General features: G+C 43.3%; 2 protein-coding genes and 4 non-coding genes across 6 annotated transcripts; 1 reads left to right on the top strand and 5 right to left on the bottom strand.

Annotated features, from left to right (window-relative positions):
* The first annotated feature begins 287 nt into the window (after nt 1-287).
* LOC123634304 (tRNA selenocysteine 1 associated protein 1) lies at nt 288-20,702 on the top strand. The gene is made up of 9 exons (XM_045545755.1): nt 288-400; nt 861-958; nt 6,285-6,384; nt 6,994-7,046; nt 9,498-9,629; nt 10,687-10,806; nt 12,704-12,866; nt 13,083-13,116; nt 20,484-20,702. The coding sequence occupies exons 1-9, from the start codon at nt 374-376 to the stop codon at nt 20,618-20,620; spliced, it is 864 nt and encodes a 287-aa protein (XP_045401711.1). The 5' UTR covers nt 288-373; the 3' UTR covers nt 20,621-20,702.
* Nucleotides 20,703-21,986: 1,284 nt separating this feature from the next.
* LOC123634303 (putative uncharacterized protein SNHG12) lies at nt 21,987-24,382 on the bottom strand. The gene is made up of 4 exons (XM_045545754.1): nt 23,483-24,382; nt 23,111-23,177; nt 22,713-22,761; nt 21,987-22,133 (listed from the first exon to the last, which is right to left on the bottom strand). Exons 1-4 carry the CDS (start codon nt 23,518-23,520, stop codon nt 22,009-22,011), a joined length of 279 nt encoding a protein of 92 aa, XP_045401710.1. The 5' UTR covers nt 23,521-24,382; the 3' UTR covers nt 21,987-22,008.
* LOC123636301 lies at nt 22,201-22,274 on the bottom strand. The gene has a single exon (XR_006734491.1). It is a non-coding gene; the product is annotated as a small nucleolar RNA SNORD99 (small nucleolar RNA).
* Nucleotides 22,955-23,085, bottom strand: LOC123636281. The gene has a single exon (XR_006734473.1). It is a non-coding gene; the product is annotated as a small nucleolar RNA SNORA61 (small nucleolar RNA).
* Nucleotides 23,300-23,430, bottom strand: LOC123636278. The gene has a single exon (XR_006734470.1). It is a non-coding gene; the product is annotated as a small nucleolar RNA SNORA44 (small nucleolar RNA).
* On the bottom strand, nt 23,936-24,070 carry LOC123636259. The gene has a single exon (XR_006734451.1). It is a non-coding gene; the product is annotated as a small nucleolar RNA SNORA16B/SNORA16A family (small nucleolar RNA).
* Nucleotides 24,383-25,842: the final 1,460 nt, after the last annotated feature.

Here is a 25,842-nt window from a genome sequence, read left to right as displayed (position 1 = left end):
AAGTTTTTTTTTAAGTGCTTATGTTTGCAATATTTTGCAAGCATATATTAATTTTGTAAGTTGGTGTATATATTGGTATTTTTTAAATACATAAAATCAGAAATAAACCCGAGAGCGCCGGTCAGCGAGCTGCGCACCGGCCCGCCCACCCCGGGACTCCGCCCGAGCCCCGCCCCCCGTGGCCGGAAGCCCCGCGCCCTGCCGGGTCGCCTCAAAAACCCGGAGCGGAACCCCCGGGCCCAACCCTCGCCGCTGAGTTTCGGAGCGTGCGCAGGAGGCACCGGAGGCGCATGCTCCGTGGCGGGCCCCGCAGCGCGGACTGGCTCTCGCGCCGGCCTCTGAGGCCCGCAAAGCCCCACCTGGGTGCGCGGGCATGGCGGCCAGCCTATGGATGGGCGACGTGAGTGAGGCGACCGCCCGGGGTCTGAGGGGGAGGTAGCATCTCGGTGTCGTGAGGGAAGATTGGGGAGTTTGGATCCCAAAAGGGTGGACGTGAACGGGGAGAGCGGTTGTTTCTGGTGACACAGAAGCGGGTCCCAGCTTATCCAAGAGAAGAGGCAGCGTTTGCAGGGAAGGGGTCCTGGGGCCCCACCTGAGTTCGTGGAAGGGAAAGGGAGGTGCTTTGGGCGATAGAGTGAGAGGCATGCAGAGGACTGAGGGGCGCTGTGGTTCTAGGACTGGAGGGATGGCGTTCCTAGTTCCAAGGGGGAGGCTCCCTAACGGGGAGCAAGTTTGAAGAGAAGGACTTGGAGTTCAGACCACTCTGCAAAGGGAAACCCGTGCTGAGGGGGAGGGGCTCTGGAACCCAGGACGGGGAACCTGGTCTCCGGCCTGAGCCGTTCTCTCTTGTTTTTCATCAGCTGGAACCCTACATGGATGAGAACTTCATCTCCAGAGCCTTTGCCACCATGGGGGAGACCGTGATGAGCGTCAAAATTATCCGAAACCGCCTCACTGGGTATGTCTGTCTTCTCAGTTCTCCCTTAATAGATCTTTCCACGCTGTCATTCAGGAGAATGTGAACATGGCAGAGTAAGGGCTTCTCACCACCTCCTAATAATTGTAATTATAATGTTATAAAAGCTAACATTCTGAGAGCTTAATGAGCGGAAGCGTAGCATGTTGCTTAAGGACAGGAGTGGAGCCAGGGTGGGTTTGAAAGCTATTTCTGCGGTGAGAGCTTGGGTAAGTTACTTAACCACTCTGTCTCATTCACATTGACTGTAAAAATGGGAATAATAATAGCATCTGCCTCCTAGAGTTATGGTGAGGATTAAGTGAGTTAATTCACATTCAGCATTAGACCAATGTCTGACATACTTGGTATATGCTCAGTAAATATAATCAGATTATTATCTGCTAGGTAGTAAGCACTTTACATTCATTATCTTTTTAAAATCACAGAAGCTATGAGCTAAGTACTATTATTAGAGAAGCTTAGTAACTGTTAAAGTTACACATCTATTAAATAACAAGCCGGGACTCAAATTCAAGTCTGTTCTCAAAGCTCATGAGTGCTCTTAATTCTTAAGCCATTCATTTAAAAAATTATTTATAGAGACACTACTATGTATTATGTTCAAGGTTCCTGGCTGAAATAAGCCAGACATAGTCCTTGCTCATGGAGTTTACTTCATTCTACTGAGGTAATGAGACAATAAATTAAAAAAAAACAAAATGCAGAATATTTTCAGATAGTGGTGCTCTGTTACTTCTAGTTTCTTCTTTCTCTTTGGGGTCATAGTTTTTCTTCAGGTTCTGGTTAGAAATGAGAGGATTTTCTTATCAGTTTGATAGTATTTACTGAGCATCTACTGTTTGCCAGGTACATTACTACATGTGGCTTGCTAAAACATCAAATGGTTTAAAATTAGATTCCTTATGAATGATCTATGGGACAAAAATAAATAACTAAATAAAAATAGAGGTGAGAGATCTGAAGTGTGGCCCACTCTGTGGCTCTTTGGTGAACAGGTACTTTGTGTATTTACAACTGCATTACTCAGTGACAAATTACTCAGTGACTGGTAGATCATGCTCACCTAAATATTTCTCTTCCTGCTCTTGTAGACAAAAAACCCGAGATATTCAGCTATTGCTATGAAAATTCATTCTGTAATACTTTCTACTTTTTAAAACACTGGCGTAGGGACCAGGCATGGTGGCTCATGCCTATAATCTTAGCAATCTGGGAGGCCGAGGCGAGAGGATCGCTCAAGGTCAGGAGTTCAAGACCAGCCTGAGCAAGAGTGACACCCTGTCTCTACTAAAAATAGGAAGAAATTAGCTGGACAACTAAAAATATATAGAAAAAATTAGCCGGGCATGGTGGCGCATGCCTGTAGTCCCAGCTACTCAGGAGGCTGAGGCAGTAGGATCGCTTGAGCCCAGGAGTTTGAGGTTGCTGTGAGCTAGGCTGATGCCACAGCACTCTAGCCAGGGCCTCAGAGCAAGACTCTGTCTCAATAAAAAATAAAACACTGGCATAGACTCTCACATTTTAATCTTTATTGAAATAAGATTTGGAAGTATCTTTTCTTACTCATGGTTACTGAACTCTAGCTATTACTTATGGTGGTACCTACAGACATATTTACATCCTTCCTCATTTAACAAAGGCTTTGAAGTGGCTTACAAGAATATTGTAAAGTAAATAAATGTAAATTAAAAACCAAGGCTGGGTGTGGTGGCTCACATCTGTAATCCTAACACTTGGGGAGGCCAAGGTGGGAGGATTGTTTGAGGTCAGGAGTTCAAGACCAGCCTGAGCAACACAACGAGACCCTGTCTCTACTAAAAATTTAGCTGGGCATGGTGGCATGCGCCTGTCGTCCCAGCTACTTGGGAAGCTGGGGCAGAAGGATCATTTGAGCCCAGGAGTTCAAAGTTACAGTGAGCTATGATTGCACTATTGCACTCTAGCCTGGGAGACAGAGCCAAACTCTGTTTCTAAAAAAAAAAAAATTGAACTGTTGTTAATGATAGGCATGCTGAAATAATTGAGGAAAGTGTCCTAATATCGGCATCTTACTTTGAAATGCATCAGAAAATAAGGATGAGGGGCTGGAGAAGGGGGTGAAAGATAAAAAATTACCTGATGGGCACAATGTACACTATTCTGGTGATGGGTACAATAAAAGCTCTGACTTCAGCATTATACAGTTCATCCACATAACAAAAACACTTGTACCCCCTAAATCTACTGAAATTAAAAAGAAAAAAAAAGAAGGATGATAGATGGGTAGAAAGATGGATAGATAGTTATGTGATAAAATTAATGTAGTAAAATGTTAATTGTAGGTGGTGGGCATATGACAACAACTCTTTAGATTTTTATGTTGGGAATTTTTCATAATAAAACATTGGGAGAAAAAATATAGTCAGACTATCCTAAATTCATTTCCAACCTTTGACACCTACGAGCTGTGTGACTTAAGGTATATTGCATAATCTTGCTAAGTTTCAGTCTCTTCATCTATAAAATGGGAATAACAGTTTCATTCACCTCATAGTTTTTGTGATGATTACAAGAGATGGTGTGTGTGAAGTGGCTAGCACAGTGCCTGGTCCACAGTGCTTACTAATGGTCAGCTCTTACTGGTGGTGGTCTTTATACCTGTGGACCTTAAAATCCTAGCACACACAAGACAGAAGTCACAGATTTGGCCCATAGTTCTTCTTAGTATCAGCAAACATTTATAGAGCTCATAGATGCTGTTCTGCTATCCCTAGGCTCAGATACTCTGCCCTCCCATCCCCTCATGGCTGTGTGTTATTCTAACTGAATATGTAAAGGAGTATTTCCAGAAAAGTTTAGGTTATTTCACTGGTGCTAGCTGTATAGGGTGATGTTAAGAAAAATTGACATTTTCAGTATAAATGTCATAGTAGGAAGGGATGCCAAAGGGTATAGCCATATCCTCCTTATGTCTCCTAGTGAGACGCTTTCAAAAGTAGAATATTGGAAATGTCACAGACACCCCCCAGTTTGGCATCCATGGGTTTACATTGTCTATCCTACTAGACTGTTTCTTGAGGAGGACGGAAACCATGTTCTTCAACTCTGTATCACCCTGGCCTGTGGTAGGTTAGCAAAAAACCTTTTTTTTTTTTGCAAGCAGGCAAAGTGCCAAAGTTTATTAAGCATAATTCATTCTGGAGAAGGAATGGGTCAACTATTGAGTGGAGGACACCAAAAAACTTTTTTAAATTATGAAAACTTTCAAACAAAACTAAAAATAGTATAATAAACACTCATACTCACCACCTAATTTCAACATTTGTAAATATGCTGCCATATTTATCTATCTACCTATATATCTATATTTACATAAATATATCTATATTACATAAATATAAGCAAAGTCAGGCCGGGCATATTGGCTCATGCCTGTAATCCCAGCACTATTAGAGGCTGAGGTGGGAGGATCACTTGGAGGCCAGGAGTTCGAGACCAGCCTGAGCAAGAGCAAGACCTTGTCTCTACTAAAAATAGAAAGTAATTATCTGAACAACTAAAAATATATAGAAAAAATTAGCTGGGCATGGTGGCGCATGCCTGTACTCGTAGCTACTCAGGAGGCTGAGGAAGGAGAATCACTTGAGCGCAGGAGTTTGAGGTTGTAGTGATCATGCCACTGCACTCTATCCTGGGTGACAGAGCCAGACTTTGTCTCTCAAAAAACAAAAGTCTTCAAACATTCATACAAGAAGTTCATGCTGGTAAAAAAGGAAAAGAGAGAGAGAGAGAGAGGGAGGGAGGGAGGAAGGAAGGAAGGAAGGAAGGAAGGAAGGAAGGAAGGAAGGAAGAAAAGAAGAAAAGATTTTAAAAAGAGATTTTAAAAAAAGTCTATCTGTATTTATCTAAATATAAGAAATATCTTCCTATCTATATTTACTAGGTAGATGATTTCTTTTTGCTGAACCGTATGAAAATAAGTTACAAGCATTGGATACTTCACTGCTAAATAAATATCTCTGCATATAAATATTGCCAAAACCTGGACATTCTCTTATCTAATCACAATGTTCATACTACACTAACAAAATTAACAATGGGCCAGGCTTGGTGGCTCACGCCTGTAATCCTAGCACTCTGGGAGGCCGAGGCAGGAGGATCACTCGAGGTCAGGAGTTCGAGACCAGCCTGAGCAAGAGCAAGACCTTGTCTCTACTAAAAATAGAAAGTAATTATCTGAACAACTAAAAATATATAGAAAAAATTAGCTGGGCATGGTGGTGCATGCCTGTAGTCCCAGCTACTTGGGAGGCTGAGGGAGAAGGATTGCTTGAGCCTGGAAGTTTGAGGTTGCTGTGAGCTAGGCTGACGCCAGGGCAACAGAGTGAGACTCTGTCTCAAAAAAAAAAAAAAAAAAAAATTAACAATGATTCCCTAATACCATATAATAGTCTCCATTTAAGTTTTTATAACGGCCCTCAGGGTATCTTTGATAGTTTTGTTGTTTCATAATGAATTAAGATTCAAGATTCCTGCATTGCATTTAGTTCTTCAAAGTCTCTTTTAATGTACAAAAGCCCACCTCTTTCTCTTCCCATTAACGTGGATGTTTTAAGGGGGTAGGACTAGTTGTCTTACATAACGTCCTACATTCTCAGTTGGTTTATTTCCTTGCGGTAGGTGTTTTACTTAGTCAATCCCTAATATTTCCTGTCAACTGGATGTTAGATCTAAAGACTTGTTTGGATTGCATAAAATAACTTTTGCAAGACTACACATGATACAGTGCATAAATAAAATGTTTACTAAATAAGTCTGAGACTGGCCTAGATTGGCAGTCGTTATATTGAGGCTTGTTAAGTATGACAGGGAGCAAAAACAATGTGGGCTCTTGATTAGAAAACTGTTTCTCCCTCCCTTCAGGCCAAGACTCATCTGGGTATCTTTTTTTTTTTTTTTTTTTTTTGAGACAGAGTCTCACTCTGTCTCCTGGGTTAGAGTGCTGTAGTGTCAGCCTAGCTCACAGCAACCTCAAACTCCTGGGCTCAAGTGATTCTCCTGCCTCAACCTCCCAAATAGCTGGAACTACAGGCATGTGCCACCATGCCCAGCTAATTTTTTCTATTTTTAGTTGCTTGGCTAATTTTTTTTTTTTCATTATTATTAGAGACGGGGCAGCAGGGGGTTGGCTTGTTCTTCCTGAGGCTGGTCTCAAACTCCTGACCTCAAGTAATCCTCCCACCTCAGCCTGCCGGAGTGCTATGAGCCACTGTGCCTGGGCCTCATCTGGGTATCTTTAACCATTCTCTCTCTGCTTTCTTTCCAGAATCCCAGCTGGCTACTGCTTTGTAGAATTTGCAGATTTGGCCACAGCTGAGAAGTGTTTGCATAAAATTAATGGGAAACCCCTTCCAGGAGCCACACCTGTAAGGACATTTAGATACTGATGATGTTGCCATTTTTATTGTCATTGATTACTACCATCTGTTGAATCCCTACTGTATACTTATATCATTGTATTTAATCCTATAACCGCCCTGTACAGTGGGCATTGTTATCTTTGACAGCCCATGAAACTGAAACTCAGGGAAGTGAAATAACTTGCCCAAGGCAACAGGTAGTAAGTGGCAGAGCCAGGATTCAAACTGAAGATTGGTTGACTTCAGAATCCATGCCCTTCCCACTCTGCCTCTCATAACAGAAGACTTGAAACTCTAGACCTCTTGCCTGCTTGAGAAACTAGAACAGGCTGGCAGCAGCAAGGACACGTTTCAAGAGAGTTACATTCTGCTCTTCCCACAGTTACTTAGCTTACAGCTGCACCAGCTGGCACACCTGGGCTCATAGAACCATGGAGCTGGCAGTGCCCTTAGCGGTCATCCGTGCAACCCCCTCATTTTATACAGGAGAGAAAGCTGAGGCTTAGAGAGGGGGAGATGTTTTGGCCAAGGTAATTTATTTCAGTTTTTTTCAAATATTGTTTGACTCTTGAAACACCTTTCTCTGTTTTAGTTTGTTTGTTTTTAAATTTCCAGGCAAAACGTTTTAAACTGAACTATGCTACTTATGGGAAACAACCAGATAACAGGTAAGCACAGAGTAATGTTTATCTAGAGACACGATATGTCACTGTGCCAGTCACTGCTAAAAAGGAGAAATGGGTCCAGGTACAGTGGCTCATACCTGGAATCCTAGCACTTTGGGAGGCCGAGGCAGGAGGTTTGAGACCAACTTTAGCAAGAGCGAGGCCCCATCTCTACAAAAAAAAAAAAATTAGCCAGGCATGGTACTGTACGCCTGTAGTCCCAACTATTTGCTGCTAATGCTGAGGCAGGAGGATCACTTGAGACCAGGAGTTTGAGGTTGCAATAATCTGTGATGACAATACTACACTCTAGCCTGAGCAACAAAGGGAGACCATCTTCAAAACACACACAAAAGGAGGAATGGGAGCTGAGTTTGGCTGCACTTTGCCCCCTCTCCAGGAAGATCTTCCTGGTATGCCTTCTGTCAAGGCCATATCTTTTCTATATGTGGCCCCTCCCCCAGCCTTCCAACTTATTACTCCCCACAGTATGGAGGTTTTATTCTGTAAGAATTGACCTGTTGTAGCAAAATAAATTGGTTGACAGTTTCACGTTTTTGTTTGAAAGCTTTAAGACAATGTATTTGTCCAGGCGTAGTGGCTCAGGCCTGTAAACCCAGCACTTTGGGAGGCTGAGGCAGTGGGATCTCTTGAGGCCTGGAGTTGGAAACCAGCCTGGGCAACATAGAGACCTAGTCTCTACAAAAAGATTTTTTTTTTGTTGTATTTTTTGTTTGTTTGTTTGTTTTGAGACAGAGTGTCTCTCTGTTGCCCCAGGTAGAGTACAGTGGCGTCACTGTAGCTCATAGCAACCTCAAACTCTTAGGCTCAAGCAATCTCCTGCCTCAGCCTCCTGAGCAGCTGGGACTGCAGGTGTGCACCATGACACCCATGACAGCCGGCTAATTTTTCTAGGTTTTAGTAGAGACAGGGGGGTGGGGGAGGGGTGATCTTGCTCTTGCTGAGGCTGGTCTCGAACTCCTGAGCTCAAGCAGTCCTCCCGCCTTGGCCTCCCAGAGTGCTAGGCTTACAGGCGTGAGAGCCAGGCATGGTGGTGCATGCCTGTAGTCCCAGCCACTTGAGAGGCTGAGGCAGGAGGATGGCTTGATCCCAGGAGTTTGAGGCTGCAGTGAGCTGTAATCAGTTGGGCAACAGAACGAGACCCTGTCCCTTAAAAAAAATTTTATCAAAAGCTTTGAAAACATTTGGACCCCCTGACCCTATAATTCTAGTTTTAGGATTTATGCATGAGTGTGTGCAAAGATTAGCCTCAAACATGTTCCTTGAAGTGTTAGGTATAATGGGCAAAGTTGGGGAAAACTCAAATAACCTAATAATAGTGAAGCGGTTAAATTATACTATGTTCATTAATTTGAATGCTGTGTATTCATTAACAAGTCTTTGTGTATCATTAACAAGTTGCAGAACATTGACATGCCCAGATGTTGGCGATATGTTAAAAGTCAAAAAATGCTAGTAACAAAACATGATGAATTATATCCAATTTTTGTAAATTTAGAAGAAAAGCCTTGGAAAAAAGACAAAAGTATATATTAAAGCATTCATAGTGATTGTGTTCAAATGGTTGGGTTATTGATAATTTTATTTTCTTTGTGCTTTTATGTATTCTGATTTTATACAAGGAATATGTATTATACTTGAAATAAGAGTATTGCTTGTTGATTTATTTTTTTGAATAGAACTGATCTTCTAGAGCAGAAGTTGGCAAACTTTGGCCTGATTTGTATCACCTGCAAGCTAGAAGCAGTTTTAACGTTCTTAAAGGATTATAAAAACAGGCAAAAGAAAGAAAGCATGGCAGAGACCATAGGTACCCTACAAGGCCTAAAGTATTTACTACTTGGGCTTTATAGATAAAGTTTGCTGACTCCTCTTCTCAAAGTTTAGGGGGTTCATTTTAGCTAGGCTTTACATCCTTAGGAGACAACTAGTTCTTATTCTCAGTCTTTTAACATTTGTATTAAAAATATGCAATAAATGCAGAATATTTTATCTTTTGAGTGCCTTGGAGTTGCCCTTCTGACCCCATCCTCCCATATGCACTCGTAAGACTTGAAGCCAGACAGGCTTTGTGTACTGGGTGAGGGATTTGGGACAGAGACTCCTTCCATAACTCTTTTTCCGGGATTGCTGTAATGGAACAAAGTAGGGCCTGGTTAACTAAACCCATCGAGTGTGTTGTTCCCTAAGAGGCCCAGGAGATGTTTAACTGGAATATGCCAAAAAGCTCTTCAGAGCAGAGGGTTTTTGTTTGTTTGTTTGCTTATTTTTTTTAGACTAGTCAAGTGCAGTAGTGAGAAGGGGAAAATAGCAGAACAAGGAATTCAATCTGTAACTGACTGTGAACAATCAAGTGAGATAACTCACTACCTTTGGACCACCTGAGAGCAGAGGTTTTGGTCTTTGTCTCTGAATCTTGTTCTCCCCTCTCAGCCCTGAGTACTCCCTCTTTGTGGGGGACCTGACCCCAGACGTGGACGATGGCATGCTGTATGAATTCTTCGTGAAAGTCTACCCCTCCTGTCGGGGAGGCAAGGTGGTTTTGGACCAGACAGGCGTGTCTAAGTAAGGCCTTACTGTTATTGATGCCCGTACTTTTCTCTCTCCCAGGTGGAGTTGTTTTAGAGAGGCCATGTAGCATGGCAGTTAAGAGCACAGGCTCTGGAGTGTGAACCCCAGCTCCAGTGCTGGTAGGAATAATGCAGTATATGAGTTACTGAGCCTCTCTGACCCTATGTCTTCATCTGCAAAATGGGGCTGATTAATAGTATCTTCTCATAGGGTTGATGTAAAGATTAAAGGATATCATATAAATAAGTCACATAGGAAATTATTTATAGGTGTTTGCTATTTTATCTGTTACTGTTACTGAGCCTTTCAGTGTAATTAGAAGTTTTCCACTTCAAAAATGGAAAAACCTTAAGAAAGGCTCATTCTTGGTCAGCATAGTATTTAGAAGCTGCGGCCTTGGGAGTCTGACAGACATGGCTTTGAATCCTGCTTCTGTTATGACTTTCGGTGGGTTACTAAACCTCTCTGAACTTTGGTTACCTCAGTAAAATGTCGATACTACCTTCGTGGGAGTGTTGACCAGTTTGATGAGATAACCCTGGGGAAGTAGTCAGCACAGTGCCTAGGAAATAAGTGCTTGTTAACTTCAGCTGTCAATAATTTTTCTCCCAGCTAGACTATGAGCTCAGGAAAACATTAGGGCAGACTAAGTATTTACTCAGTTAGTTTCTTCAACTTTTACTGCTACTGCTACTACCACAGTGATAATGATAATAGTTACTTTCCAGTAGATTGAGAAGGAAGCTCCTATTTGGGAAGGAGCCCAAGGAAAATGTCAAGTGTCAAGGAAAATGGGGAACTGAACATGGGAATTCCTGCAGATCTCAGGATCGTCCTGTGTTTGAATCCTGACACTGCTCTGTGTTCACCTCCACTAATGGGACTGTTGTCCCTTCCCTTAGTTTGATGGTTCTCTTGCCCTTCTCATCCTCTTCTCCTTTCTGTATTCCTGCCCATCTTCCTGCCCTTCCCTCTTCTCCAGTCCTCCATTCCTAGACTTTCATCACATTTGTGATCTAAATAGTGTTTCCGGTTTTTTTTTTTCCTGCAGGGGTTATGGTTTTGTGAAATTCACAGATGAATTGGAACAGAAGCGAGCACTGACGGAGTGCCAGGGAGCAGTAGGACTGGGGTCTAAACCTGTGCGGCTGAGTGTGGCAATCCCTAAAGCGTGAGTCCTGTAGGGAAGGTAGAGGGGATCTGGACTCCCCTCCCTGCACCCCCACCTGGACACCCCTCATCTGTTTGCTGAGAGTCAGGGCATCCCCATACTGGGTGGGAGACTGTGAGGGAGGTTCAGTTCAAGCCACAAGTAGCTGAATGGCTGCTGTTTGCCAGGCTGTGTCCTGGGTGTTGGAGATGAACTAGCATAACCTGCCCCTCCAAAAGCTTATAGTTGGGAGTAGAGCTGTGATTGGGGGAGGCAGATATATTCAGACATTGCCCGTGGCAACATTGGAAAAGCTGTGTGGCTATATATACCTGATATTCTTGCTCTTTGCCCAGTAGTGCCACTGTTGGGAACTTATCTACAGAATTAATAAGAATTAAAGAAAAGGAAAAAAATTATTTCAGTTTTAGCCTTATTTATATTAACGAGACCTACAAACTGCCTGTGAATGTCCCTTGCTATGGGAATGGGTAAGAATTAATGTTGCAGACATCCTATAGAATATTATATACATCACTGTTATAGCTGTCATGCCAGGCAGAAAACCATTCTTAACTTACAACTCCAAGCAGGTTTCTCCTGCAGATGTAAGACAGCTTTTCTCTGAATGGAATGTTTCATCCTTCAGCCAAGTTAATGATGCTCAACTGGGGGTGATTTTGCCCCCAAGGGGACATTGAGAACATCCGGAGGTATTTTTGGTTATCACAATGGAAGATGTACTAATGGCCATCTAGTGGGGAGCAGCCAAGGATGTAGCTAAACATCCTACAATTTGTAGGACAGCTCCCCCTGCCATGGAAATAGTGTCAAGGCTGGTACACTCTGCACCAAAACTGTAAGAGTAGCTGAACTACTAGGGTAGAACATCCACGTGGCCATTTTTTTTAAAGCAACAAAGATTTTGAGGTTCTTTGCAGTTTAATTGTGTTTAATACATTGAAGATTGTCCTGATTTCCCCCCAAAATGTTACTTGTTGTATATCCTATCATATAAAAACCTGAAAGAGCAGCCTGGTCAACATAGTGAGACCCCATCTCTACAAAAAATTTAAACATTAAAAAAAAAAAAAAAATTAGCCAGGCATGGCAGCACACACCTGTAGTCCTAGCTGCTTGGGAGGCTGAGGTAGGAGGGTGGCTTGAGCCCAGGAGTTGGAGGTGCAGAGAGCTGTGATGACACACTGCACTTTAGCTTGGGTGATAGAATGAGACCTTATCTCAAAAAAAAAAAAAAAAGAAAAAGAAAAAATTAAAAATTTTAAAGAAAAGAGATTTTCTCATAATTTTATCACCCTAAAATGACCTTAATTTCTCAGCTCCCTTTTAGGCTTGTCCATATGCATTCCTCATATATATGTATATATATCATGTGTGTGTATATTTTCATCATGTATATGTTGTATATATACACATACTACATATGAGTCAATTTACGTATGGTGGATTTTATTTGTTTATTTATTTTTAATTACAAAAGTGAAGTTCTTTCTTTTTTTTCCTCAGTTTCCTCAGTATATACACTTTTCTATATAGTTGCACAATCATTTTTTTTTTAAACAGCTGCAGGATATTCTTTTGTTAGTTCTGACAAATTTTGATTAGAGAGACAAACCTAACCATTAAAACCTCTTGTCTTAAAAGTGTGGGTTCTAGAGCCAGACAGTCTGGGTTTAAATCTCTTATTAGCTGTGTGGCTTTGGATAAATTACTTAACCTCTCTCTATACCTCAGTTTCCTCGTCTATAAAATAAGAATAATGGTATACTTATTGCATAGGAATGTTGTGAGGATTAAATGAGTTAATCTACATAAAGCACTTAAAACAGTCTCTGGCCACTTACCAGTGTTATGGAAATGTTGCTTATATTTGTTTATTTTTGTTTCTTTATTTAAGGAGCCGAGTAAAGCCAGTGGAATATAGTCAGATGTATAGTTACAGCTACAACCAGTATTACCAGCAATATCAGAACTACTATGCCCAGTGGGGCTATGACCAGAACACAGGCAGCTACAGCTACAGTTACCCCCAGTATGGCTATACTCAGAGCACCATGCAGGTAACGGTGATTTGGCCAGTCTGGCCTTCTTGGGTGAAGTTTCTCCTCTAGAAATGGGTCATTCTCCAGGATGGGATCAGTCAGGACTGGGACTTGGGCTTTGGAAGAAATGAGGAAAGCTAAAGTAATCTAGTTCCTCTTGTTAAAAATAAGCCATCGTGGTCATGGGCCACAAATTCACCATGCTCTTCACCCATCTCTCTGGTCTCTTGACAGACGTATGAAGAAGTTGGAGACGATGCATTGGAAGGTAAGAGTTTACTCATTCATTCCTCCGTTGACCATTGTCAAGTGACTATCTTGTGGCTGGCACTGTGCCTTCAGCTAGATACTGGGAGACAGCAAGGTAAATTCAGCTCTGGAAGAACTTACATTCTAGTGAGAGAGCCAGATGCATACGTAATTACTAAGATGTGACGTGTGTCACCCAGAGTGATGAATGCACATCCCAGAGATCCCGGGACAAGCAGCTACAGGGGAGGAAGCCCATCATTCCCTAGACGTGTGGCATTCTATCCCAGGATATGGGTCTCTAACAATAATACTGTTACCTTGTATTTGTTTGATGGTTTATAAAATTCATTTTATTTGGAAGATTCAGTAAAGTATAATGAAGAAACTGAAAATCACCCCTAATCCTGCATTGTAGTAACAGTCATTACTAATTTTTTATTAAAAGTATTTATTGTAATTTTTATTCAATTTAACAGAAGAAAAAGGAAAGTACAACTGAAGGAACTGCTAAAACTTCAAATGTTTTTCCAAACAGGATACTAATGGTTCTTAAAAGATTTTCTAAGGTTTTAAAAAACTGAAAAACAATTAAAAATAATTTTTTCAACATGTTTCTGAATAGATATTAAGTTTTCAGGAAATAATAAAACTTTTTTAAGGCACATTTTAAGTATTTTTTTTTTTTTTTTGAGACAGAGTCTCGCTCTGTTGCCCGGGCTAGAGTGCCATGGCATCAGCCTAGCTCACAGCAACCTCAAACTCCCAGGTTCAAGCAATCCTTCTGCCTCAGCCTCCCAAGTAGCTGGGACTACAGGCATGCACCACCATGCCCGGCTAATTTTTTCTGTATATATTTTTAGCTATCCAGATCATTTCTTTCTATTTTTAGTAGAGACAGGGTCTCGCTCTTGTTCAGGCTGGTCTCGAACTCCTGACCTTGAGCCATCCTCCTGCCTTGGCCTCCCAGAGTGCTAGGATTACAGGTGTGAGCCACCGCGCCGGGCCTAAGGTACATTTTAAGCTTTTAAGTTTAAAGGTACATTTTAAGTTTAAGGTACATTTTAAACTTTTAAGTTTAAAATCTATTTTGAGGATTATTCTTCAAGAGAAGGTCACAGCAAAATGTCCTTTAAAGGAAATAGATCACTTTCAGGCCAAGAACAAACTTGTATAATTCATACCATTTTTAAAGCACTTTCACGGGTGCCCTCTCATCCGATTCCAACAGTAGTGACCTGTGGAGTGGGCTGGGCAGGACACAGGAACTCCAATTGACAGATGGGGAACTAGTGGCCCAGAAAGCCCAAATGATCCATTGTGGGTCACGTAGTGACTCAGGGCAAAGTAAGGATTGGAGTCCCTGTTTTTCTGTATTCAAGTCTCCAGCTCCCCCAGAAACACTGCCTGCATTCTGCAGATAATTAGCCTAATTATAATAAGATCTGTAGGTAACTCCTTAGAATTTCCCAATCTCTTTTGCATCCATTAGTCATATAATGATAGCCAACATATTTTATGCTACGCACTGCTACCTGGTAACTCTGTGATGGATAGGTGCCGTTCTAATACCCATTCTACAGAAAAGAAAACTGAGGCTTAGACAGCTATTCATAGTGGTAGCTAACAGTTATTGAGGCTTTACTATGTGCAGAACACTGTCCTAAGCACTTTACGTGTATTAAATCATTTCATCTTCACAGTAGTTTTGAGGTAAGTACCACAATTACCCTGATTTTATAATAGAAAACTGAGATAAAGAAGTTAGAGTACTTGTTCAAGATCAAAATAGTTGCAAGTTGCAACATAGTAGCAAGAGGTAGAATCAGTCTTAGAATCCCTGCAGTCTTGCTCCGTTTTTCATGCTCTTTACCCATGAGTGCATTACCATGCTTCCCATTGGAACCTCATATCCCCCCGGTGAGGTGGGCACTGCAGGGATGGTTGCCCTTCTCCATCTGTTCCTTGGCTTCAGTAGCACATCTTCCAGGCCCTGTCTTCTGAGTAAGGAAGGGGGCTTTATTATATGTATACTCACAGACTTTAGCACACACAGACACCTGACCTTTACTAACCCCTTCACTAGTCTCTCCCCATCAGCTGTCACCTACACTGAGTGGAGTAACCAGGTGGGTCATGGTTACAGTTGCTTTCTTACAGTTTCTATCTGGAGCCTCTGTAGATGCTCAGAGCTTAAATCTTATAATTTAGATTAAAATGACAAAGAGAGCCTTCTGATTGTAGGTACAGGCCCAGTACTTAGGTGCAAAGATTCAGTACTGACTGATTTCAAAAGGGAAAACAGACTCTTAAGAGTAAGTGAGGCCAGGCACATGGATCATGCCTGTAATCCTAGCACTCCGGGAGGCCGAGGCAGGATTGCTTGAGGTCAGGAGTTCGAGACCAGCCTGAGCAAGACCGAGACCCCCGTCTCTACTAAAAATAGGAAGAAATTAGCTGGCCAACTAAAAATATATAGAAAACATTAGCCGGGCATGGTGGCACATGCCTGTAGTCCCAGCTACTCGGGAGGCTGAGGGAGGAGGATCGCTTGAGCCCAGGAGTTTGAGGTTGCTGTGAGCTAGGCTGACTCCACGGCACTCTAGCCCGGGCAACAGAGTGAGACTGTCTCAAAAAAAAAGAAGAAAAAGAAAAAAGTTTAAACATATCACTTAAAGATGTAAAATGTAAAAATTTTAAAAAATAATAAAAAAATAAATAAATAAAATGTTTAAACATATCATTTGTATCAGTCAAGGTTCTCCAGAGAAACAGAATCAATAAGATATGTTTATGTATTAAGAGATTTATTTTAAGGAATTGGCTCACACAATTGTGGGGTGTGGCAAGGCTAACATCTCTGTGGTAGGTGTGCAGCCTGAAAACCCAGACACTGGCTGGTGTTGTAGTCATGAGTCTGGCATTTGTAGGGTAAGGCTGCCAGATGGAAAACTAGGGCAGAATTTCTCTCTTACTTTTGAGGCAAAATTCCTTCTCTGGGAAACTCGTTTTTGCTCTTAGGGCCTTCAAGTAATTAGATGAGGCCTCACCCACATTATAGAGGATAATCGTTACTTCAAGTCAACCGATTGCAGGTGTTAATTGCACCTACAAAAATACCTTCACAGCAACACCTAGACTGGTGTGTGACCAAACAGCTGGGTACCATTAGCCTAGCCAAGTTGACACCTAAAATTTTAACTGTCACAATGTCTATAAAGTTAGTTTATGCCCTTTGAATTAGTAATTTTGCTGGAAAGATTTTTAACCCAAAGTAATAATCATCAGAACAGATAAATATCCAATATTAGAGGATTTGTTAAAGAAATAATGGTAGCAACTTTTTAAAAATCTTGTCTTTTTCTGAGTTTGACATAGCAAAATGTTCTCAGTGAGAAAAGACCAGATGTAAATAGAATATGTTGCAAGATCCCAGTAAGGTTTTTGGTTTTTATTTTGAGATGTAATTGACAAAACATAAAATTTACCCATTTATTTATTTATTTTTGAGACAGAGTCTCACTCTGTCACCCGGGCTAGAGTGCTGTGGCATCAGCCTAGCTCACAGCAACCTCAAATTCCCAGGCTCAAGCAATCGTCCTGCCTCAGCCTCCCGAGTAGGTGGGACTATAGGCATATGCCACCATGCCCGGCTAATTTTTTCTATATATATTTTTAGTTGCCCAGCTAATTTCTTTCTATTTTTAGTAGGGACGGGGTCTCGCTCTTGCTCAGGCTGGTCTCGAACTCCAGAGCTCAAACAATCCGCCCACCTTGGCCTCCCAGAGTGCTGGGATTACAGGCATGAGCCACCGCACCTGGCCACCAACAGTTTTTATTCTTTTTAATTATAGCCATCCCAGTGAGTTTGCAATGGTATCTCGTTACAGCTTTTTGTTTTTGAAAGGAGATCTCCCTTTGTTGTTCAGTTTGGCTTCTAACTGCTGGGCTCAAGTGATCCACCTGCCTCATCCTCCCAAAGTGCTGGGATTACAGACATGAGCCACCATGCCAGGCCTTCATTGTGGTTTTGATTTGCATTTCTCTCCTGGCTAATGATATTGATCATCTTTTCATATGTTTATTGGCCATTTGTATGTTTTATTTGGAGAAATGTCTATCCAAGTCCTTTGCTTTATTTATTTATTTATTTATTTGGAGACAGAGTCTCACTCTGTTGCCCGGGCTAGAGTACCGTGGCGTTGGCCTAGGTCACAGCAACCTCAAACTCGTGGGCTCAAGTGATCCTCCTGCCTCAGCCTCCCGAGTAGCTGGGACTACAGGCATGTGCCACCATGCCCGGCTAATTTTATCTATATATTTTTAGTTGTCCAGCTAATTTGTATTTTTAGTAGAGATGAGGGTCTTGCTCTTGCTCAGGCTGATCTCAAACTCCTGAGCTGAAATGATCCACCCGCCTCGGCCTCCCAGAATGCTAGGATTACAGGCGTGAGCCACCGCGCCACGGCCCCTTTACTTTATTTTTTTAAGAGACAGATTCTCACTATGTTGCCCAGGCTGGTCTTGAATACTGGATTAAAGTGGTCCTCCCGCCTTACCCTTCTGAGTAGCTGGGACTACAAGTGCACCACCATGCCTGGCTGTTGGCCAGTTTAAAAACTGGGTTGTCTTTTTACTCTTGAGTTGTAAGAATATTTATTCTAGATACCAGTCTGTTATCAGACATATGATTTACAAAGATTTTCTCCCATTTCATGGGTTATCTTTTCACTTTCCTGATATACCTTGAAACACAAAAATTTTTAATTCATACTAAGTCCAGTTTTTCTATTTTTCTTTTGTTGCTTATGCTTTTGATATCATAAATATGAAATACCTATTTTAGTCTAAGAATTTTATGGTTTTAGCTCTTTCATTTATGTCTTATCCATCCATTCTTAATTTTTTTTTAATCATTGTTAGTTTTTGTATAAGGTGTGAGGTAGGGTCCAATGTCATCCTTTTCCACATGGAAATCAAGTTGTCCTAGTGCCATTTGTTGAAGACTAGTTTGTTTTGTTTTGTTTCTTTAGACAGGGTCTTGCTTTGTCACCCAGGCTAGAGTGCAGTGGCATGATCATAGCTCACTGTAACCTCTAACTCCAAGCAATCCTTCTGCCTTAGCTTCCTGAGTAGCTGCAGGCATGTGCTACCACACCCAGCTAATTATTTTTTTTTTTTAGAGATGGGGTCTTGCTCTGTTGCCCAGGCTGGTCTGGAACACCTGGCCTCAAGCAATCCTCCCACCTCAGCCTTCCAAAGTGCTGGGATTACAGGCGTGAGCCACCATGCCCAGCTGTAGACTGTTCTTTACCCATTGAATCGTCTTGGTGCCTTTATCAAACACCAGTTTACTTACAGATGTATAGAGTTTTTTTTTTGGATTCTTCATCCTATTCCATTGATCTCTATGTGTTAGCCATAGACCATGGCCAAAGAATTTTTATTTCTGTAGCTTTCAAGTATGTTTTGAAATGGGGAAGTGTGAGTCCTCAATTTTTTTCCCCAAGATTGTTTTGACTATTCCGGGTCCCTTGCATTTTCTTATAAATTTTAAGATCAGCTTGTCAGTTATTGCTAAAAAGACAGCTGAGATTATCAGCCATACTGATAATGAGTTTTACAACATTTTATTGTGAAATGCATATATTGAAAAACACATAAAACAAATAAATGTACAGTTTAACATGTAATTACATAGCAATTGCCCATGAAACTTTCATCTAGATCAAAAAGTAGGAGGAGGCCAGGTGCAGCAGCTCACACCTGTAATTCTAGCACTTTGGGAGGCTGAGGTAGGAGGATTACTTGAGCCCAGGAGTTCAAGTCCAGCATGGGCAATAGTGAAACCCCCATCTCTACAAAAGATAAAAAAAATTACCTGGGCATGCTGGTATATGCCTGTATTCCCAGCTATTTGGGAGGTTGAGGCAGGAGGATCACTTGAGCCCAGGACTTGGAGGCTGCAATGAGGCTATGATCACACCACTGCAATCTAGCCTGGGTGACAGAGCAAAACTGTGTCTCAAGAAAAAAAAAATAAAAAGTAGAACAAGAGTGGGGCATGGTGGCACACTCCTATAGTCCCAGCTACTCAGGAGGCTGAGGAGGGAGGATCACTTGTACTCAGGAGTTTGAGGCTAACATGGGAACATGTTGAGACTCCCATCTCTAAAAAGTAGAACAAAGCATGCCCCAGAGGCTCTCTTCCTCAAATCAAAACCCACAAGCCTCCAGGGAAAACTACTGTGTTGATTTTTGTAGTAACCATTTTCTTCCTTCTCTTCATAGTTTATCACTTAGCTGTACATGGCTAAACAGTATGGTTTAGTTTTGCTGGTTTTTTAACTTTAAATAATGCAGGCATACTTTGTGTTGTGTTGCTTTTTTCATTCAACACCCACCCAGCATTCTGTGAGATTCATCCAAATTGTGTGCAGCTGAAGCGGATTTTCAATGCAATGTAATATTTTTTTCTAGAGAGATAGGGTCTTGCTGTGTTGCCCAGCCTCTCCAGTACTTGTGATTACAGGCAGAAGCCACCCTGCCTGGCTCCTAATATTTTTTAAAGAATAGTTTACTTGATATGGTATTTTTAATACTATTATATATTTTGTCATGATTTCTAAAGAACAAGTACCACTTTTACAATCAAAAAAGATTAGGGCCGGGCATGGTGGCTCACGCCAGTAATCCTAGCACTCTGGGAGGCCGAGGCGGGCAGATTGTTTGAGCTCAGGAGTTCGAGACCCCATGTCTACTAAAAAAATAGAAACTAGCTGGATAACTAAAAATACATAGAAAAAATTAGCTGGGCATGGTGGCACATGCCTGTAGTCCCAGCTACTCGGGAGGCTAAGGTAGGAGGATTGCTTGAGCCCCGGAGTTTGAGGTTGCTGTGAGCTAGGCTGACGCCATAGCACTCTAGCCTGGGCAACAGAGTGAGACTCTGTTTGGAAAAAAAAAAAGATTCAAATACAGGACTCGGCCTCTCAGCCCCTATGAAAGACCACATTTCTTTCATTAGGCATTTGTCAGATCTTCAAATCGTACTTTGGACTTAATAACTTTGATCAGAGTTTCCAAACCCAAATTTGAAATGAGGACCAGACCAGAAAATCTAGGGTACATGATGGCTGGAGACATAGGTACAGCTTTCAATAATATGTGTAATAACAGCCACCATTATTACGTTTTCCAAGTACATGATCCTACTTTCATCCTCCCAGGAACCCTGCAAGGCAGTGAAATCAGCCCCTAAGAGAGGAAACTGACAGAAAGCATAGGGATCTTACCCTAGAACAGTCTTGGTTGATGGGAACTGCATCAAGTCCTTTGCAGCTGTCCCCTTAGCCTTCCTTGACCTCATCCTTGCTTTCCTTCCAGACCCCATGCCACAGCTGGATGTGACTGAGGCCAACAAGGAGTTCATGGAGCAGAGCGAGGAGCTGTATGACGCACTGATGGACTGTCACTGGCAGCCCCTGGACACAGTGTCTTCTGAGATCCCTGCTGTGATGTAGCAAGGACAAAGAACATGTCAGAAAGGACTGTGAGAGGAAGATGAGACTCTTTTTTAAAAATTTTTTGAAGCCTTTTTGGAAATGACTGAGCATTTCTTGAGCTTATGAATATTTATGCCGTGCTGCAGCCTTTACTTGACAGCAATTCATTTGGCAGGGGACCAACTGCTGAACAATGTTCAGATTGCTACTTTGGTCACAACCATTTGCCCCATGCAGTTGCCCATACTCCTAGAGATAAGGACAGTTTGGGGATATCCACAGTGAGTAATGACTCATTCAGTAAGCCCCAGGCAAGTAAACCATTAAGGTTCTCTGCAGCCTGAGCACCTGTTGTATGTCATTGCTGTGTCTGATATTTTAGGGTCCCCCCAACAAACGTACTCCATGGCTACCACCTAGGTAGAAAGGGCATTCTGGGGATGGAAGGAGCATGGTTCAATGAGTAAGGTGTGGTGCTAAGTGATGGAGGATGCTGAGCCTAGAGAAAAAGGCTCACGCCTGTAATCCTAGCACTCTGGGAGGCCGAGGTAGGCAGATCGTTCGAGCTCAGGAGTTCTAGACCAGCCTGAGCAAGAGTGAGACCCCATCTCTACTAAAAAATAATTAGCTGGACAACTAAAAATAGATAGAAAAAAATTAGACAGGCATGGTGGCATATGCCTGTAGTCCCAGCTACTTGGGAGGCTGAGGCAGGAGGATTGCTTGAGCCCAGGAGTTTGAGGTTGCTGTGAGCTAGGCTGATGCCACACTGTAGCCTGGGCAACAGTGAGACTCTGTCTAAAAAAAAAAAAAAGGCTCAGGACTTGGTGCTTGCCATCATCAGTTGCAGTATCTGCAAGGCCTGGATCACATTAGGGACTGGCCTGCCAAAGGGCCATCTGTGTGCCAAGACCCCAAACCCCACCCATTTCTTGGCCTTAATTACTTTAAGCAGTTTCCATGAGAAATGGTGGCAGAGAAAGGATTAACTTGACCAAGATGAGTCAATGCCAGACCACCTTGTCAACCTTACACCCATCTCATTTTCCAAATAAATTAGATCCCATTTTCCAACTTATATTGTCATGTCTAGTACAAGGACATTTGCTAGCCCTTCCTGAAAATTTCGGGGTTCATAGAACATACAGCTGATCTAGTTTTGTGCTAGAGGATCGGGGATCACTGCTTCAAGCCAACGGGGTCACGGAAGCCTTCAAAGATCTTAACAAGGACCTAAAACAGCCTCAGGTCCAGCAAAGGAAAAAGTAAAAATGCAGTTATAGAATTGACTGTGTTATTTCTAAGACGTTAACCTTTTCCGAGTTTGGGTCTACAGAATATTAAATGGGGAATAACCAAGAATTTGAGGGACAAGACACAAACATACTTCCAGAGTCTTTTATTGATCATCCATATAGTTCAACAACATCAGATACATTAGCAGAAAAAAAAAAGGTTCTGTGCTTGGAGTTCAGTTTCCACCTGAAATATCCTGTGGTCTTTTTGTCTGCCTCTTCCCACAGCAATTCTCCTGAAAACAGAGTAAGCGAGTGTGTCAGTGCTGTCCTGATTAATCCCTACCCAGGCACTTTCCCAGGTGCTGGTCTCAGTCCCATATCCGCATTGCTCATCCATAGATGTCCACTCAGATTAGGTTTCATCCTGGACCAGTCATCCTAAAGGAATACCTTAAGCTAGATGAACTACCTGTTTCTACCCCTCAATCTATCCCACACTCTCCCTTGTTGAGGTAAGTTGCGGACAAACCAAAGGATGTGTCGTGAGCTCCAGCCACTGTGGCACATTTGCAGCTCAGTCCTCTGTGCTCCACTGTACTCCCAGCAGTATGTAGTCATGGCTGCAGGATGGGCACATCTAACAGACCAAGCCATGCTGTAAGCACTTATCTTTGCCTTCTGGCCATGAACAGCTAATAAATACACCAGGTAACAGGGCCAGATGTAAATGTATTAAAAAGCTGAGACTTTTACACAGACCTGAGTAAACACATCTCTATTTGCTACATTATTTAGGACAGGGCTCACAAACTCAAGCACTACCTGAAGCTACAAGGAAGCTGTGACAAAGTGTCAGGTATTCATGAACTTACCCGACTCACTAGCTCCATAATCACAGGTGAGGACAGCTTTACTGCTAACCTAGAGCCAACATAAAAGGACATCCTCAATCCAGAGTCAAGAAAGCTGATAAGTCCCTCCCTGAATACAATAAAATTGGTCAGCAATCGCTACTGGACTCCCACAGCTTCACATATATTCCCCCTTTAGCCTCCTCTCCCCTGTAAAATGGGAGGCTTACAGGAGGGAGGAAACAAGTTCAAAGAGAATTCAACCTTGTTTGAAACTGCCCACATGCTATATACCAAACTATAACAGTGCGAGGCCAGCTTCAGTATTACTTTTCCTCCTTTTACGACCACCAAGACCGGTGTTCAGATCCGATGGGAAAGGGAACCGGAGGGCAAGCTGTCTTCAATATCAACATTACCTTAAAGCACAGCCCGGGAAACATGCTCTCTTCAGTATCAGATACTGCTGGGAAGCTCAGGGGCAACCTGCAGAACAAATGCTTAGTGAGAAAGCTCTAAACCAAGAAGTTGATCCAATACATCCATTTACACGGAAATTGATGGAAAACACCTGGATTCAGGTGGGAGGCTAACGCCAGGTCCTGAAACATTATAGGAAAGGCGAGTGGCAGCTGCAGGTATTGTGCTGACCTGAGCTGTCAAAGTCTCTCCAGGTTGCTCTCGCATGCAGTTGGAGATCCCATGGCCACAACCAGCCACAGCCCTTGGAAACATGCTGTTGTCCCCACTATCCCTATAGCTCCCAAAGTAGGTCTCCAAAACAAACCTACCCAGGTGTCCCAAGATTGTTCTGTCTCATCACTGTCATGACCTCTGGAGTCCTCACTCCCCAAGAAAATCAACTTCAGTCATCCTGGAATCTTCATCGGGCACAACTAAAATGAGAACACAATTATCTTGAACGACCTCATTGTTCCCGTCATTCGGTCCTCAGAAACATAAAGGTCTGACTGGCCTTTGATCGTGATACTGATGCCTTAAGCTTTTTGGGTAAGTGACCCAGTGCATTGCTATGTGTGTCACATGCCACTGATTTCCCCTGTACGCATGTCCAATCCACTCCCAACTACCTTTCCCTATTGGTTCTTGGCCTGGGCAAAGTACTTCCCAAAAGCCTTACTCTGGTTAACTGTCCGCGTAAGACCCCACCTTTCTGCTAGTGTGGAAACAGCCAATTCTAATAAAGATTTCTGGCTATACCCGAGAAATGGCAGGGACAATAGAATTGTATTTTCCCAAAATGTTGCAGATCAGTTACAACAAACAGAACGGCGACCGTCAAGGAAAACTGTCACTCTGGGCTCCTTTTTGACCACAGCAGCTATGTGGAAGCAGCTGCAGCTTCGATAAGGGCCACGGGGCAATTCAGGACACAGGGCAGCCACAAATCCAAATTGCTGTTCAGCCTCCTGACTCATCGAAATCCTGTGCATCGTTCCTGCCTATTGAAATACATTTACCCAGACACTCTGGTGACTGGAAGAGTCATCCTGAAGGTCCCAACCACCGCTGAGTTGTGATGCAAAGACGGATCTGAATAACCAAAATCCGTCCTCCTGAAAATCTTGTCCTTATATCCACCACGGTGACCCCCAGAAAACTCGAGCGCAGTCACTTGTCCAAGGCCACCCAGCTGATAACCGTGACAGGAGGACTCAACCAGAGGTCCTCCGCGGCCCCCCCCCCCCCCAACTAAGCCACTTCAGGCCCAGGGCTTCATCCCCCGCGGCCCCAGCCGCTCGTTCGCTGCGCCGCCCGCTTCCCCACCGCGCTCTGGCCGAGCCCTTTCCCCAGCTCAGAGGGTAATTTCCGACTTTGAAAAATCATCCCAGAGACCGAACTGCAGCGGGCGACCGCGGCTCTGCCGCCTCCCTGTGAGCCCAGCGCCGGGTAACCGAGAGGCGAAGGCTCCTCCTCCGGGCACGCGCGCAGGGCCGCGGGTGACGCGCCGCGGACGCCGGAGGCCCCGGGAACTACAACTCCCAGGGCGCAGCGCCACGCGCGCGGCCGCCGGGCGGAAGATAAGCCTGCCCCGCGCGCGTGGCGCTGCGCCCTGGGAGTTGTAGTTCCCGGGGCCTCCGGCGTCCGCGGCGCGTCACCGCGCGGCCCTGCGCGCGTGCCCGGAGGAGGAGCCTTCGCCTCTCGGTACCCGGCGCTGGGCTCACAGGGAGGCGGCAGAGCCGCGGTGCCCGCTGCAGTTCGGTCTCTGGGATGATTTTTCAAAGTCGGGAAATTAACCCTCTGAGCTGGGAAAGGGCTCGGCCCAGAGCGCGGTGGGGAAGCGGGCGAGCAGCGACCGAGCGGGTTGCGGGAGGGCTCAGATGATTACCTTAGTCAAGCCTCGTCTCTTCCACTAATGTGTGGATTACTGAGCGCTTACTATTTAAACTGTGCTCAATTATGTCCTCTAGTTTTCGTAATAACCCTGTGTATAGGTATCTTAATTATGCCCTTTTACAGATAAGAAAACTGAGGAATGGATCACATAGCTGGCAAGCGAGATAAGTACTGGATATCCGGAGTCCACCCCCGAGCCCAATTCATGGTGCTATGTGTTGTCCATGTAATGAATGAATAAACATCAATATAAAAATCTTCCCTGGCGGGGCGTGGTAGCTCACGCCTGTAATCCTAGCACTCTGGGAGGCCAAGGCGGGAGGATTGATTGACCTCTGGAGTTCGAGAGACCAGCCTGAGCAAAAGGGAGACCCCACCTCTACTAAAAAAATAGAAAAAACTAGCTGAACAACTAAAGAATAGAAAAAATTAGCTAGGCGTGGTGGTGTGCGCCTGTAGTCCCAGCTACTCAGGAGGCTGAGGCAGGAGGATCGCTTGAGCCCGGGAGTTTGAGGTTGCTGTGAGCTAGGCTGACACCAGGGCACTCTAGCCCAGGCAAGAGAGTGAGACTCTGTCTCAAAAAAAAAAAAAAAAAAACCACACAGGAATTTTGTCTTTTTTCCCCTACTGTTGTATAAGTGCCTGGTATATAAAAGATGGCCAGAACTTATTGAAATAATTACTAAGTAAATGAATGAATAAAACTTGACCAAGGTCACATACTAGTGAGTGGCAGTTGAAACAACCCAGATCTGTTCTAACGCAAATGTGCATCACCTCAACTGCTGTGTTA

This window comes from Lemur catta, chromosome 3 (genome assembly GCF_020740605.2).
Source record: "Lemur catta isolate mLemCat1 chromosome 3, mLemCat1.pri, whole genome shotgun sequence".
Lineage (NCBI taxonomy): Eukaryota > Metazoa > Chordata > Mammalia > Primates > Lemuridae > Lemur > Lemur catta.
This window is presented reverse-complemented; position numbering and strand designations above follow the sequence as displayed.